Below are 16,250 nucleotides of genomic sequence, written 5' to 3' on the forward strand. Positions count from 1 at the left end.
TCCCTCCCATATTCCCTCTCTCACTGGCTTTTGGAGACAAGGTCATTTTAAGAAGGGCAGGCTTGTTTGACGCTCATCATACAACCTGAGCAAGCCTTGGACTACTCAGTCCTGTCTGCAGGCAGCCCCAAAGGCCTCGGAGCTCCCCTTTGCTCGGAAAACTTGGGCTGGAGCGTCCGACCCTTGCCTGGACTGAGAGAACAGAACGGGCTTCCATATGTGGGGTGGCTTCCCCGCCTCTCCAGTTCCCTGTGGGTGCTCCGTCTTCTTGCTCTCTGGAGTCACAAAGCAGATCTACATGGTAGATCAGAGCAGAATTAATTGAGACTGGAGAAATCTTTTTTAGGAACCTTACATCACAAATCCAGTTTCTTTAGTGGTAGAATTTCTGTCTGTTTTCCTCTTGTTTCAGTTTGGATTGCTTATGGTTGCTCAGGAATGGATTCATTATTTCAAGGTATTACATTTTTTACGGGTAAAGTTTTGGTGATATTACTTTTATCCATTTTATGGCTTCTAAGTCTACAGTTATGCCACCGGTTTTATTTCTGAAATTCATTTTTATGTCTGCTTTTCCCCATTGCGTTTGGTTAGGGGTTTGTCAATTTTATTTATTTGTAAATTTTGTTTTGAGAAGCAAAACTGTGACACTTGGCTTTCCATGGCTGTGACAAAATAGCCGAGACAAGCGTCTTTAGAGGTGGCTTCCAGCCCATGACTGCCTGGAGCCTGTTGCAGGACCGCATGTCTGCATGTGGAAGAGGAAGCTTGTTAATGTTCTGGTGTCCAGACTGGGGAAAAAAGAGGAAGAGGAAAGGCCAGGGTCATATACTCCTTCAGAGACACGTTCCCTATGACCCACTAACCCAGTAGTTCTCAACCTGTATGTTGTAACCCCTTTGGGGGGCGGTCAAACAACCCTTTTACAGGGGTCACGTAAGACTATCAGAAAATACAGATATTTATATTATGATTCATAACAGCAGCAAAATTATAGTTATGAAGTAGTAGTGAAAATAATTTTATGATTGGTGGTCACCACAACATGAGGAACTGTGTTAAAAGGTCACAACATTAGGAAGATTGAGAGCCACTGCACCAGGCTCTACCATCTCCCAGTGGTGCCAAGCTAGAGACTAGGGCTTCACTACACTGGCCTTTGTGGGACATGTAATGTCCAAACAGCAGAACTTTTTCTTTCACTTATCAGTACCTATATATTTTCCCGTTTTAAATTAAAGTCACTAACAGTGGAGGACATAATTAAATTTTTGTAGCTAAGCAACCAAGACCAATCCTAAGAGAAGCAAAGAGTGACATGGGAAGGACTCCCCTGTGGACATGTCCACAGCAGGGGCTTGTGAAAGGATCCCATGCTGCGGCAGCATTTCTAGGTAAGAAAGAGAAAGTGCAGTAGTGAGAGGCATGTTCTTATCGTGTCTGTACACACCTGTTTGCTACAGCCCCACACCTTCTGGAGAAGAATGGTATCCACGGGAATGAGAGAACTGGGGTCTGTAGTATTGTCTCATAGATGGTAGTCCTGTTTCGTTCTCCCTTCCTGAGCTGGTAAATGCTGGGCATACAGGTCTGACTGCAGTCTAGAAACACTAACATTTCCCTGCCAGGGCTCGGTCACTGGGTGATGAGATCCTTTCTGCTGGGAATGTAATTTCAAGTTCATATTCCCGAGGCATTAACACGGTGAGGGAAGTTGTGTTGTGATGAAAAGTCTTTGGCCAGACAATAGCTGAGTCTATTGCCCATCAGTTCTTTCCCCATCAAGGAAAGGTAGGTGGGGAGCCTGGAATGAATCATGAAGCCATTAGCAGGTTCTCAGCCTGTTGGCATGCTTTGATGCTTGGTAAGCCTTGGAAGTTGCTTACAGTGGGTTTTATCCTTCTGAGCAGTATAATCCCTAGCAAGACTGCTGTTCTTGGGGCTCAACGGGAATGAGGAGAAAGCATTCTCTTCGCCCATGAAATGTTTAAGAATAGATTGACAAGTGAGTGACAAGGCATGCTTTTTTGTTTTCCCACCAGGACCTCACAGGACACAGTGCCCAATAATCCCTCAGATGATCATGTGCCCTTTTTCTTTTTTCCTTTTTGGTTTTTCAAGACGGGGTTTCTCTGTAGCTTTGGAGCCTGTCCTGGAGACCAGGCTGACCTTGAATTCACAGAGATCCGCCTTTCTCTCTGCCTCCTGAGTGCTGGGATTAAAGGTATCTGCCAGCACACCTGGTATGTGCCCTTTTTTCTCAGGGAGAGGGAAATGAGGACATATTTAAGGGACAATAATTTCTAGGCAGAATGAGTGACCTGGAAAATAGATAGTAGTTCATAAACCATTCCTATTGGAAGTTAAGTGGACTCAAGAGAGGGACGATAGCTGGCAACATCGTCTGTCCAGGGGTAGTGACATCTCAGCCATCATGCTGTGGTAGGTAGGCTGGCTTAGTTGGTGAAACCTCAGAGAGACAAAAGCAGTTGTTTTCCTTTCTGGCCAGGCTAGTCTTCAAGCAGGAAAAGGAAGGTCAGCCTGTGTACGCAATCTTCCAGCATCTGCCAGCACAAGGTACAGTGCTGTGTTGTGGGAGACGGTCTGTGGCCCCTGCATCCTGAGATACTGGATTCAGTTCTTAGCCTCTTAGCCTTTCACAAGGGGCGTGGCCTGTGGCATCTGATCACGACACCCTGGGGGTTCCAGAACTTCAGCATTGAGCTTCATTTCAAACCCCAGTGCCAGGTGCTGGGAGGATTATTCCAGTTAGCAAGTGAGCTTCAAAGATCATGTCGTCAGATTAGCTGCTGAGGCTCCTTAGAGACCTGTAGCATGGACCCGGAGTTGCTGTAGGAGTTAGGACTCAGCCTAGCCCACCGGGCACAACCTCCTGCTCCTCACAGTCACACACCCCACACACACCCTGTGCAGGAGTTCAGAGCTTGGAGAAGCTTTCCTTTCCATTTCCCCTGATCGGATGTTTTCAGATCTGCCAGTCAAGTTTCAACATCAGGAGAAACGTGCTGTTATTTTAGACTACACAATAGGAAATCGAACAGTAAGTTAGGCAGCTTGGCCCACATGCTACAACCTGGTTAGGAACTGAGAGCCACACCCATCTGCCTCTGCTGCAGGGTCTATGAAGTGGAGATGATAATGGACCTCTCTCACTGGGGCGTGGTGAAGACCAGGTGGGAGTCTCTGTGTCCGACATGTAGTTTACGGTGATAGCTTCTGAATTCATCCCTCTGTTTCAGGTGGAGCTGTTCTCCGCAGGGCTGCTCTAAGCATTTTCAACCTTCCTAACACTTTAATATGGTTCCTCATGTTGTGGTGACCCCCCCATCATGAAATTATTTTTGTTGCTACTTCATAACTGTGATATTTGCTACTGTTATGAATCATAATATAAATATCTGTGTTTTCCGATGGTCTTAGAAGACCCCTGTGAAAAGGTTGTTTGACCCTTCCATCCAGTGGGTCTCAGCCCACAGGTTGAGACCCACTGCTCTAAGCTGAGGCCCTCACATCCTGTCTATGTAGGTGGCACCCTCAGGACTTCCTGGGCCTCACCTGGGAGCTTATGAGAAATGCAGTCTGTAGACCTCCCAGCCCGTGACCAGCCAGGGTTTCTAGTGGGTGTCAACCCTGGAGAAGCCGTGGATGTGGCTTCCTTGAAGCCTGGGCCTGAAAGTCTCCTTAGACTATGTTTTATCCACCCAAAGAGAATCTCCGCACTTTGCAGCTGGTGGGGTAGCTTAGGGGACTGGCAGCTCTTTGTTCCTTAATAGAATATTATGCCAATTTAGCTTGTACTTGATGGAGTCTCCATCGCATGGAGTTACATGACATTTCACTTCTTGATTGCTTTTCCTCTTTATTTTTCTCTGCCTCTTTTATGTGTTTTGTTTTCTCTCTTTATCTAGAACTCAGGTCTCCCATTGATACCGACTTCTACTCAATACACGTTCTGATGATTTCAATACTGTATGAATCTGAGCCCTACTTTAAAGCATTGAATGCCTCTGCCTGTTCCAAAAGAGATGTGAAAGTTGATTTTTGACACTGTGTTACCTTGGCTGTTTTGGAGCTTGCTAAGTAGACCAGGTTGGCTTTGAACTCATAGAGATCTGCCTCCTCTGCCTTGTGAGTATAAGGCTCCACTTCCCAGCTCAAAAATTATTTGTTTTTTTAAAAGTCTTAATTTATGCTCAGTAAAGCATAGATATGGGTTTGGGATACAGCTCGTTTGGTAGAGTGTTTGCCAAGCATGCATTAGGCACTAGTTTTGATACCCAGGACAACATAAACCATGGGACTTTGAGGCCAGTCTGGGTTTAAATAAGACCTGTCTCAAGAAACAAAAACAAGAGCGAAAACAAACAGGTTGAACAAAGCAAGGCTGGAGTTGTAGGAGGTGAGAGTTGTTCCTCTGATCACAAGCTCCCTGGCCAGACCCCATCTCACTTGGTCTTGCTTCCTGGTCACATTGCTCATACATGGAACACTACCCACACTCCACCCCTCCATTTCCTGAGCAGAGATGCAAATTGTGATCAGGTTTTCTGTCAGGAAGAGAGAGCTTACGGGAGTAGAAGCAGGAACCTGGAGGATGAAGAGCCCGGGAATTACCTCCTGCTCCAGGGAGGGTTGTAGACCAAGCCTGGGAATGTACCTCCAGCTTCGGGAAGGGCTATAGACAGAGCCTAGGCTGTACCTCCAGCTCCGGGAAGGGCTGTAGACTGAGCCCCGGAATGTACCTCCATCTCTGGGGAGGGTTGGAGACCACACTTTGTTCAGATACCCTGCTTGCAGCAAGGGGATTTGGGGGTACCTAGCTGCCAGCAGCATGCAGAAGTGAGAGCTTCTAGCTCTGCAGGATGCAGGACTGAGGGCACTCAGCTGTGCAGGAAGTCAAGTGGTCAGTGTGTCTGCTGCGGCCACCAAGTTGCCAGAGGGAGTCAGAGTTTTCTTAGGATTAGCTCTTTTCACTCTTTCACCCCTGTGAAGTTGGCTGATGACTTTCCTGACACGTGGCTTTGTCGGGCAGAGTCCTACAAAGCTGCTCAGTCCAGTGACAGTGCCGAGGCAGCACATCTATCGGGCTGCTGTGTTATTATAGCGGAAGCATGGCTGTTTACCAGGACAGCTCCGTGTGGGTGCTGGTCCACGTGGAGGCACTGAGAGCAGGCTACACTTCTGAGCAGGAGGGCTTTTGGGGGAGCTCAGAACTATACCAGAACCCCACTTCCAAGTTAGCACAGCACACACTGTATGGTTCAGCAGCAACCAGGGGATGCTCCCAGAAGCAGAGCAGCTGATATGTAGCCTGGCTCTCTGAAAATCTCAGTGAAAACTGGCAAACTGAGTATTAGAAATAGCACACAAAGAGCATCATCTACACGATCCAGTGGGGTTTGTCCCAGGAATGCAAGAGTGGTTCAACACCTGGCAATCCGTGAAGTGTGATGTATCATCACAGCAGACAAAGAGCAAAGCCTGTGTGATCCTCTGGGTAGATGCCAAAAAGCGTTTGCCAAAATTCAGCATCCTTCTGTGGTGAAAACAAGCTAACCAACACCATGTGTTAGGTATAGGAATTAGTGTACCTTGGCCAGATTGGTAGCATGCGCCTTTAATCCTAACACTTAGAAGGCAGAGGCAAGTAGATCTCTGTGAGTTTGAGACTAGCCTGGTCTATATAGTGAGTTCAAGGCTAGCCAGGGCTACATAGTAAGTCCCTGTCTCCAAGAAAAGAAAGATAAAGTATACCTCAATACAACAAAGGCCATGTGTACCAAACCCACAGCAAGCATCATAACTCGGAGCTCATATATCAATAAGCCAAAAACCTTTCCTCTAAGATGAAGGAAAAGCAGAAGCTGCCCACATCCCTGCTTCTCTTGATATCATGATAGGGACCCTTGCCAGATAAACTAGGAAAAAGAAGAAATAAGAAGCATCTATGTTGGAAAGAGATTAAATCACCTCTGCCGATGATGTGATCTTGTATACAGAAAACACTAAGGACTTCCCCAAACCTCTGTTAGAACAGGTAAAGTTGCAGTTCACAGGTGGAATATTGGAGCTGAAAGTTCAGTAAGGTTATAGGATATAAAAGCATTTCACACACTGACAGCAAACTATCTTAGTTAGGGTTTCATCCATCTAGTCCCTAATATGAATGCTATGATATTTGTTGATGTTTAATGGCTTCAGTGTTTCTTTTGGTTGACTTTTAAATGTTGGGATGTTTCTCCCTTTGCAGGTTGCTTTGAAATAGCTTCTGCTTCTGTCCTGACCTCGACTCTGACTCCTCTGCTCCTGTGCCTTTGTCCTTGGGGTCTTTTCATAGGTAGTTTGGGGTATGGGCTCTCCAGGCCAGGAAATGGCATTTTCATCATTTGCTGTGTGTGACCAAAATGTCCCTGAGGGTGAGATGTGCTTCTCCTGCTACCTGTCCCCAGCAGGCTCACCAGTGAGGGTACCTGCTGCTTCTCACCCTGCCCTGTGGGACCTGGGGGAAGGACTCAAGCTCTTTAGTGTCTTTCGGGTGGCTCTTGACAAATGTGTGTTTTCTAGGCATGATTCAGTGTCCTGTTGCATGTGTGGGCTTCAGTAGGCCTTTCCACAGTTAGCAAAATCTGCCCATGTCATCATGCAGGAATGTCAGTGTCTTGCTTCCAAGAACTCTTGTAAGTGTTGGCAAGATGCCATGCTGCTCCCAAACCCGTGAGTAACTATGGGTCATGAGGCAGCTCTCAGCCGTCTTTTATTTTCTCCTTAGTAAGATTTACTCTTGCCTCACATCTCCCTGGAAGGTGGCATGGGTAGGGTGGGAGTGTTTAGGGCAGGTCTTTTTTGCTCTTACTCCTGGAACCGGAGTTGCAGCTTGCTGTGAACCATCTGACGTGGATGCTGGGCGCCAAACTCAGACCTTCTGCAAGGGCAGTGTGTGCTATGGACCACTGAACGCTCTCTGGCATCATGTTTGTGTGCAGAGAAGAGCAGTGATGTGTGGAGAAGAAAATAAAAACCAGTATATAAGACTCAACCAAAACAAAAATGGAAGAACAGAACTGGGAGTTTATTTTTAAAAAGTAGACAAGGGGAGGTGGCCAAGATTAAAATGAGAAAAGCAAAGGGAAAATGAGGGCAAGCAACCATATATAAGAAAAGAGAAGCATGGATGATCAAGTAGAAGGGAGATAAGCGTGTGCAGCTGGTGACCTAAAGTGGCGACGGTCACGGAATTTAGTCATCAAATGTTGTGCACCGAGACAGCCCAACCCACAGTAACATAAGCCAACTACTTGGTACTAAATCTCTGTGCATGTGTGTATGCAGTGAGCTCTTTGTATCTGTGGGTTTTCCTTCTGCAGATCAAAGAACTACAGGTTGAAGATATTTTTAAAAACTGAACATGTACAGAGTTTCATTCTTTGTTCTCTAAACAAGATATTATTATAAGTTTTAAATCATTTATTTATTTGTTTATTTATTTATTTATTTATTTATTTATTTATTTATTGAGTGTGTGTGGGTGAGTGCATTCATGCACAGATATGGAGGTCAGACAACATCTTGCAGGGATTGGTTCTCTCCTACTACATGAGACCCAAGGATTGAACTCAGGTTATCAGGTTTGATTGCAAGCACCTTCACCCACTTGAGTGATCATGTTGCATAGTGTTTATGCTGTGTTAGGTGTTGTAAGTCACCAAGTGGTGAGTTAAAGTCTATGGGAAGAAGTACCTAGGCTTTAGGACAATTCCATTCCATTTTATTTGTGAATTTTGGTAAGGGGAGGTGTGATATTCTGTAACAAGTTTTCTGTAGACACCCAGGGAGAAGAGAGAAAGAGAATGGGCAGAAGAAAGGGAGGGAGAGAGCGCGAGAGAGTTTCTGTGTGTCCCCACTAATAGAATTCTATCTGGTACACCTCCAAACCTTTAATTATGCTTAAGATGTGTGGCAGAGTGACCAAACACTTCATCTGCCTCACGTTTTCTTGCTTCTCTGTTGACTGTCTGGCCCCTTCTGGTCCCCATGCATCAGTGGAAATTGTGGTAAGTCCCAGATCTTAAAGAAAGGCCAGAGCAGAAGTTTCCCACTGAAAGGGGATTCCTTACCACTGTGTCTGGGCCCTCCTCACCCCTAGGTTTCTCGGAATGCGGTACAAAAGCCAGGCTTTGACCAAACACTGATGGCAGTGTTTGCTGCTCTGTGTGAGTTTTTAGGACTCGTCTAGCCTCCTGGGACTGTCCTTTGTACGTGTGTCTTGAGAATTTTGCCACAAAATGGAGGAAGTGCTGATAGCTATTCTGATAAACATTAGGCTGGGTTGGCATAGGGTTCCATGTTCCGTCCAGTGTGCTGGGCTCCATCTGGGTTCCAGGAGTCACTTGTCAGCGCTAATAATAAAACATTCTTCCCTTTTCTGTCTGTGCTATGGGGGGAAGGAATGAGGAGAATAATTGTTAGATTGTTTTCCTCCAGACTACACCAGAAAGAAAGGCAAGCTGTTGGGGATTGGTAGGGCACTTGCCTGGCACCTGTGAGGCCCGGGTTCCTTCCATTTCCAACAAAAAGGAAAAAGAGGGAAAAAAAGGTTAGCTAATCTGGGTAGCTCATTGAGTGTTTAAAATTCTTTTAAAGTCAACTCTAAAAGTACTACATCCAATTGTAGAAGAAAGAGCCAGATAGCATTGCGAACATACGGTGGTTTCAGTGTTTGTATCTGTCACAGTTTGGAGGCTAACGTGAATACTTCAGGCATTTTGGAATGCTGAGCTGAAACTCTAGGTTGAAGGAGGGCCTTCAGACCACACACTGCCTCTCGCTACATTCCACGGTCCGAAGAGTACAGGAATCTAAACCCCACTTCAGGCCAGTAGGCGAGCAAGAGCTGGCCAGGGAGGAAGAAGCAGCTGGGAAGTTCTGGACATCACCATGGGCTTTCTGTGGATTCTTGCTTCTCGGTGCCCTCCCTTCCTACCCCTTTGTTTTTGAGAACGAAAGGAAGCGACCCTTGTCAGCATTTTGATGAACTGAATAAATGACTTTGTTCTTCTATGAATAAACACACGGTGGGGAGGTTAGTAGTAGCAAGAGACCCAGGGTGACTCCACAGTGCCCTACCAGGTCAGTAGGGTTTGCATACATCATGGCACCCTGTCTTTGGAAGGCAGTGAGTGATGAAACCCCCTGCACACAGTGCTGGTGCCTGAGGCCATGAACATGAGGCAATGCTCTGGGGAGCAGAACACATTGTCTAATAAAGCAGAAGATGGAACATGGTCCCAACAGTTGTTCCAGAATATTCTCTGTCGCCTTGTGTATAGGAGTTGCACCCTAGAATAAACAAGAACAGACAAACTACAGGCACATATAGAATATGTACATTATTATTTTTGTGGCGCAGTGGATAAATCCCAGGGCTGTGCACAAGTAGAAAGGCAAGCCTCACCCCATCCCTGTGTGATATTGAGAAACAGAATCAAGTCACATGAGAACACATTCTATGTGTGCATCTGCTGATGCGAAGTGTGCAAAAGGCAAACTCTGTTGCTGAGGGGCGTAGACAGAGGGCCGGTCTCAGAAGCCAGGACTTGGTATTACAGAAAGACAGTGAGCTGCTGCCAGGCCTTGCTTTATCATGGTTCTCCGCACTGTGTGGCATCTTGAGCACGTACATCTTTCTGTATTCATGTCTCACGTGCTCGATGGAAAGTGGTTCTCAGAAGTTGAGTTGCGTAGTCAGACCTGACTTATGCTTGTCGCTCTAGGATGGTGTGCTCCATCTTCATCTTGATTCTGCAACTCTGTCCTCTCCCTCAACTGACCTGGGGTCATCCAAGCACACACAGACCCAAGACTCCCTATGTCTCTTTGATTTGTTGGGGTACAGCAGCAGTGGTGGGGAGGTGCTACTGCAAATCCCCTTTCCCAGCTGCTCTGAGTCTTGTTACCCTTGGAGTCTGGGAAGTGGAGAGTGCCCGCTGACCAGGCCAGCAAGGGACTCTTCAGCCCCTGATGCCCAAATCCCAGGGGCTTCTGGAGGACAAAGGGTTCCTCTCTGAGGACCGTGATGACATCTCTGACCCCTCCTTCAGGTTGGCAAGGCTTATTCTTTTAGGAAAGATGTTAGACACATCTTTTCCTTTCAGAGAAAGATCCAAACCCAGACTGAGGTGACATGTCTGGTGGACTGCTTGCCTGAGCCTGTCACTGGGTGCAAGGTGCACGGGGTGACTGTGTATGGATGCATCTGGATAAGATCTCTGTCTTCCAGCTGCGGGCTGACCGGGGCCTCCCAGGGCTGCTTATGGGAGAGGTGGCATGGTTAGTGGCCTTACAGACATCAAGTCTTGATGGCTCTCTCTGAAAGAAACTGCTCAGCAAGAGTCCCTGAGCGGCAGGCTCCACAGGGGTACTGCCAGTCTGGCCAGCAGGAGTTTGGGGGACATGTTTCTCTTTCCTCATATCGACCCTCCGGAGAGCTGAGATGCTCAGAATACAGAGGTACTCAGCAGGGAGTGGACCTGCAGTGAGTCACCAGAATACACCACCACTATGGTGAATTCAGCCCCATACCTGAAGCCATGCACACCAATTGGCTGGCTTCCTAAGCACAACTTTTCTCTTGCTTGGCAATTCACATCTGCAGAAACTTCTAGGGCCCCACCTCAGCAAACAAACCTATCCTAAACCGTGTTTCATCAAAGAATGGCCTTTCCCACAAACTCATTAAAAGCTGAACAAGGCCCGACTTGCAGGCAGGTGAAGCCTGCGAGCCACTTCCCATTCTTTGGGGTGTTTAAACGAACTTCCACCTCCTGATCAAATATCCAGACCCCCCCCCACACACACACACCTTAACTTGGGCCTACTTTATCTTCACTGTCTCCAATGCTGCAGGAGATACATGGGACTCGTGAGGAGGAGAAGGGGTTCAGACTGATTGAAGGTCTCAGCACCTGTGCCATAAAAACTCATTTTCAGGACCCACATACAGGAGAGGTTGGCTGTACAAAATTCCATTAAAATATTAAAGTGCATTGGCAAGTGGGTTTTTTGGGGGTGGCGGGAAATACTGCCCTCAAAAAGTTAGGACAAGCAATGTTAACAAAATTGCCTTTCTAAAGAACTCAACTGTATGTCACTGCCTTCTCCCCATGTAGGAAGGAATAGTGTCTCCTAATGACCTGGACCTGGTCATGTCGGATGGGCTGGGCATGCGGTACGCATTCATTGGACCCTTGGAGACTATGCACCTCAATGCTGAAGGTACACGGGACAGAGATGGGACTCTGTGGTGTGCAATGTTTCTGTGAGCTTTCTTATCTGCCACCTGTGCTGTCTCATTTTAAACAAGATGGTAATGGCAGATTCTAGAAGGACTCTGAGCAACCCTAGGAACTCAGGGCTGAGGCACAGAGCACCGTGGACTGACATGTGAGTCCACATGGGGTCTGGACCACAGGGAGTCCCTGATGGAATCAGAAAGGAAGAAAAGGAAGTGCTGTGCTGGGGGCCTTGCCCTGCATCTTGTTGCTTGATGGAAGAGAGGCTGTGGCTTCTCTAGGGTGTTGAAATGAATTGCAGAGGCAAGACGGAGAACAAAGATGAGAGGCAGTGCCGCGTGGTGCCCAGTGATGCAGTTGTCCTCTGCCCGTGCACGAGTGCCTGTGGGCGTACACTCTTGCTGAGGGCCTTCCCGAAGACCAGGATTCACAAGCCAGGTGCTTCATGGGACGGGCCTGGCAAGGTGGGGCAGGTCAGATAACTCTGGAAGGGAATCAGTGTGACTTGGTAGTTCCAGTTAAATGATCCAAAGATGATCTACTGATACCAACTTAAAACACACCAGTGCAGTGATAAACCAAAATCTAAAAAGATGCTACCTACACGTTAGCTATCTCTTGGTATTAAAATAATAGTAAATTGTAACTTTTTTTTTTTTTTTTGGTCCTGGGTGAAGTCTCACTACATAGATCTGGCTAAGCCATAGATGCACGATTCTCCTGTTGCATGCTGGGATCATAGGCATGAGCCATATCTGGCACAAAAGGAAATGTTGTTTATGGTTTTTGCTTTTCTTTTGTGTGTGTATTGCTGGGGATCAAACCTAGAGCCTTCTACATGCTAGGCAAGCACTCATTCACTGAGCTACAAGTGACTTTTTTTTATTAAGGATTTCTGCCTCCTCCCCGCCACCGCCTCCCATTTCCCTCCCCCTCCCCCTATCAAGTCCCTCTCCCTAGAGCAATCAGGGTTCCCTGACCTGTGGGAAGTCCAAGGACCGCCCACCTCCATCCAGGTCTAGTAAGGTGAGCATCCAAACTGCCTAGGCTCCCCCAAAGCCAGTACGTGCAGTAGGATCAAAAACCCACTGCCATTGTTCTTGAGTTCTCAGTAGTCCTCATTGTCCACTATGTTCAGCAAATCCGGTTTTATCCCATGCTTTTTCAGACCCAGGCCAGATGGCCTTGGTGAGTTCCCAATAGAACATCCCCATTGTCTCAGTGTGTGGGTGTACCCCTCGCTGTCCTGAGTTCCTTGCTCGTGCTCCCTCTCCTTCTGCTCCTGATTTGGACCTTGAGATTTCTGTCCGGTGCTCCAATGTGGGTCTCTGTTTCTGTCTCCTTTCATCGCCTGATGAAGGTTAATATTCAGGAGGATGCCTATATGTTTGTCTTTGGATTCACCTTCTTATTTAGCTTCTCTAGGATCGCGAATTATAAGCTCACTGTCCTTTATTTATGGCTAGAAACCAAATATGAGTGAGGACATCCCATGTTCCTCTTTTTAGGTCTGGCTTACCTCACTCAGGATAGTGTTTTCTATTTCCATCCATTTGTACGCAAACTTCAAGAATTCCTTGTTTTTTACTGCTGAGTAATACTCTAATATGTATATATTCCATACTTTCTTCATCCATTCTTCCATTGAAGGGCATCTAGGTTGTTTCCAGGTTCTGGCTATTACAAACAATGCTGCTATGAACATAGTTGAGCATATACTTTTGTTGTATGATAGGGCCTCTCTTGGGTATATTCCCAAGAGTGTATTGCTGGGTCCAGGGGTAGGTTGATCCCGAAAGCTACAAGTGACTTTTATTACCTTTTTACTGCCCTGTTGCTGTAAACACATCTAATAACCGTATGACACTTTAACAGAGTGCTATTAAGTGGTAAAAGAGACTTAGAAAGATAAAAGGAATCTGTAGATCAAGACTATATTGTCACAAGAGATATTGAGAAAAGAGTGTAGTGATGTTTTGTTTGCGCTTTAACAAATAAAGCTTGCCTGAGGATCAGAGTGCAGAACTAAACCACTAGAGGCCCGGCAGTGGTGGCACACACCTTTAATCCCAGCACTTGGGAGATGGAGGCAGGTGGATCTCTGTGAGTTCAAGTCCACCCCGGATGATACAAGATTGAATCTGTCTAAAAGAGAAACAGAACTCACACAAAGGTGATCCCAGCACTTGGGATCCCACACCTTTGATCCCAGCACTAGGGAGGTGGAGACAGGAGCCATACGGCTGGGTGGAGAGAGGAATGTAAGGCAGGAGGAGACAGGAGCCCAGTGCAGTCTGAGGAGCAGTCTGGAGACAGGATCACCCCTTTGGTCTGAGTATTGGTAGAGGTAAAAGGTCTCTCTCGTGGCTGTCTGTACTGCTTGTCTGACCCTTCAGCCTTCACCCCCTAATGTCTGACTCTGGGTTTTTGTTATTAATACCTATTAGAATTCATGCTACAAAAGAAATTTCCTGGGTCAGGCGCGGTTCAGAGAGGGTATAAATGTGTTCCCATCATTTTGTTTTGTCTGGAGACAGGGTTCCACTCTGATTCCAGCTCTCCTAATGCTTCCTATGTCACCCAAGTTGATCTCAAACGTCAAGTAATCCTCCTGCCTCCGTTTTCTTAGTGTTTATAAGAGTGCATCACCACACCCTGCCTGTTTTTTGAGTGGATGGAGTCAAAACAAAAGACTGGAACTGACAGGCAGACAGGTTCAGTGTGTGACTGATGTGTCAGAAAAAACTTTCTAGTAACCGGTGCTAGTGACCCGGGAAGGGAGGGCTCACGCCCTGGGAGAATTAAGGTGGCATGGTAGACGTCGAGAGGAGATGCCTGTCGTGTGATGGGTTGGAGCTGTTGGCCTCTCAGATCTGACTTTTGTCCTGTGAGCCCATGATGTTTTAGTTAATGAACTGTACTCCCCAACCAACAGCCAAGGCAGCTTTCCCAGACCCCGCCCTGTGTACAGCAGGCGAATGTACAATTTGCTGAGTGGACCCACTACACAGGCCCTACTATAGCAGTGCAAGACCAGAGGCTTCCTTAAAGGAGGAAGGGCATCTCTCCCGTGCTTTGTGTGGGAGGGTAACCATGTGTGGTTAGAAGAAAGCACCAAGGCGAGCCTTCGCACATGGGAAATAGAGTTCTGAAGTACTGTCGGGATGGTCTTGGATCATTCCAGAAGCCTTTCCAGCCAACCCTTATGAGCGGGGAGCACAGCCAAGCATTGAAATGGGCATGGGCACTGTCTGATAACCACCGCATTTCTCTTTTCTTGAGAGAACTAAGATAGTTAAGGTATTATGCGAAATGGATAGGAGGGAACTGAGATCAGCTTTGAATCTGAAACAAACAGAAACAGAAGCAGTGACACCAGACACTGGAGGCTCAGTGGGGTGGCAGACAGGAAGGAGGCCACGACAATTTTTCAAACAAAACCAATACGATAAGAAAGCTTAATTGGCTTCATATAATAATAGGGGTCGGATGCAGTTCTCAACTTCTGAGCGTTCCGAAGCCCAGAGCTAGGAAGTTATGAGATCTGGCTGGGAACCAATGGCCCTCATTCTCGGGTGTCACCTGGAGTATGTCAAGATTGGGGAGGGGAGGAGGTTTCCTGTTTTGCTGACGTGGTTTTTGTAAGTCTTGAACTTACAGGAGTTTTTGGCCTTAAAAGCTACCATTTTTCTAAAGCAAGTGCAGACACTTTAGGTTTATTTATAAAAACCCAACCCCAAAAAACAACAACAACAACAAACCTCTCTTGCAAAAAACAAAACAAAACAATTACAACAAAAAACCAAATACTTGTTTGCTTAATAAATGACCTTTTGTTTCTTTGTTTTTGGTGGTGCTGGGGCATGGAACCCAGAGCCTGGTGACATGCTAGGTTGAGCTACACATCCACCGTTAAAATGTTATCTTTATCCAGCTTGTTATGTTTAATTTATTTCTCTTCCAGGGTTTTTGTTCATTTTTAACTTTTCTTAATTCTCCTCCAAAGATTCACCCAGGCCTGAGGGAGAAGTACAGAGTAAGCACAGACAAGGTCATTTTTTGATTACGCGGCAGGGGAAGTCCTAGCAGCAGGCCTGGCTTCTCTGCTGAGATTCTGGATCCTGCCCTGTCTCTGGCAGCTCTTTGGTGTCTCTGTGGAGGGACAGTATCTCAGAATGTGGAACCCCAGACCCCCCTCCAGGTGAACTGGTTGTTTATTATTAAACCCGAGTTTTGAGCAGGAAGCCCGTTGGGGGTGTTATCTGTGTTGAGCCATCCTTGGTGTGTGTGGGGGGCAACTGAGCTGAAAGACAAGGGCTGGTGTTGGAGTGGGCCCTGCTTCCCTGACAGTTCTGTCCTTAGAGGACACTCAATATTGTCACTCTGTTTTGGGGCCCTTCTGACCTATTTTCATAAAGTACGGAAGACTCTCATAGTCAGGTGAATCCATGTAGGTATGGGTTCATGAGCTGGGTCAAAACTAGACACCTTGGTCTAGGTTATATAGTGATGGTTCTCCAGAAAGCTGAACACCTAGTGTTGGGGGGTGTCAGCCAGGTATGGCATGGTGGATTGTGACTTGGCCCAAACATTCAACAGACAGGGGGGCTTCCTGTTGGTGGAGGTGCTAGGGTTCAGGTAAACCCCTGTTTTATCCCGAAGGGCTCACACATAGCAAACTGCGTCAGCAAGGTAAGCTAACTCTAATCTTTTGGGAATCAACTCCTTTTTGTGCTTTCGTTGTCCATACATACACCTCTTAAGAAATGAGAGAGTTGAGAGTATCAGTCAAGAGCCCTGGCTGCTATTCCAGAGATCTGAGTTGTACTGCTAGCACCACATGGATGCTCACAACCACGGCACAGACACACGTGCACCACATGGATGTTCACAACCACAGCACAGACACACGTGCACCACATGGAAGCTCACAACCACGGC

General features: G+C 46.8%; 1 protein-coding gene across 1 annotated transcript in view; it reads left to right on the forward strand.

Annotated features, from left to right (window-relative positions):
- Cryl1 (crystallin lambda 1) overlaps positions 1-16,250 on the forward strand; it is a 110,441-nt gene that overhangs the window by 90,008 nt on the left and 4,183 nt on the right. Inside the window, exon 6 of the mRNA XM_005355432.1 lies at positions 11,187-11,292. Coding sequence (XP_005355489.1) covers positions 11,187-11,292 — 106 coding nt within the window. The remainder of the gene's footprint in view (positions 1-11,186; positions 11,293-16,250) is intronic.

The sequence above is a fragment of the Microtus ochrogaster genome, chromosome 17, assembly GCF_000317375.1.
Source record: "Microtus ochrogaster isolate Prairie Vole_2 chromosome 17, MicOch1.0, whole genome shotgun sequence".
In the NCBI taxonomy this organism is placed as follows: domain Eukaryota; kingdom Metazoa; phylum Chordata; class Mammalia; order Rodentia; family Cricetidae; genus Microtus; species Microtus ochrogaster.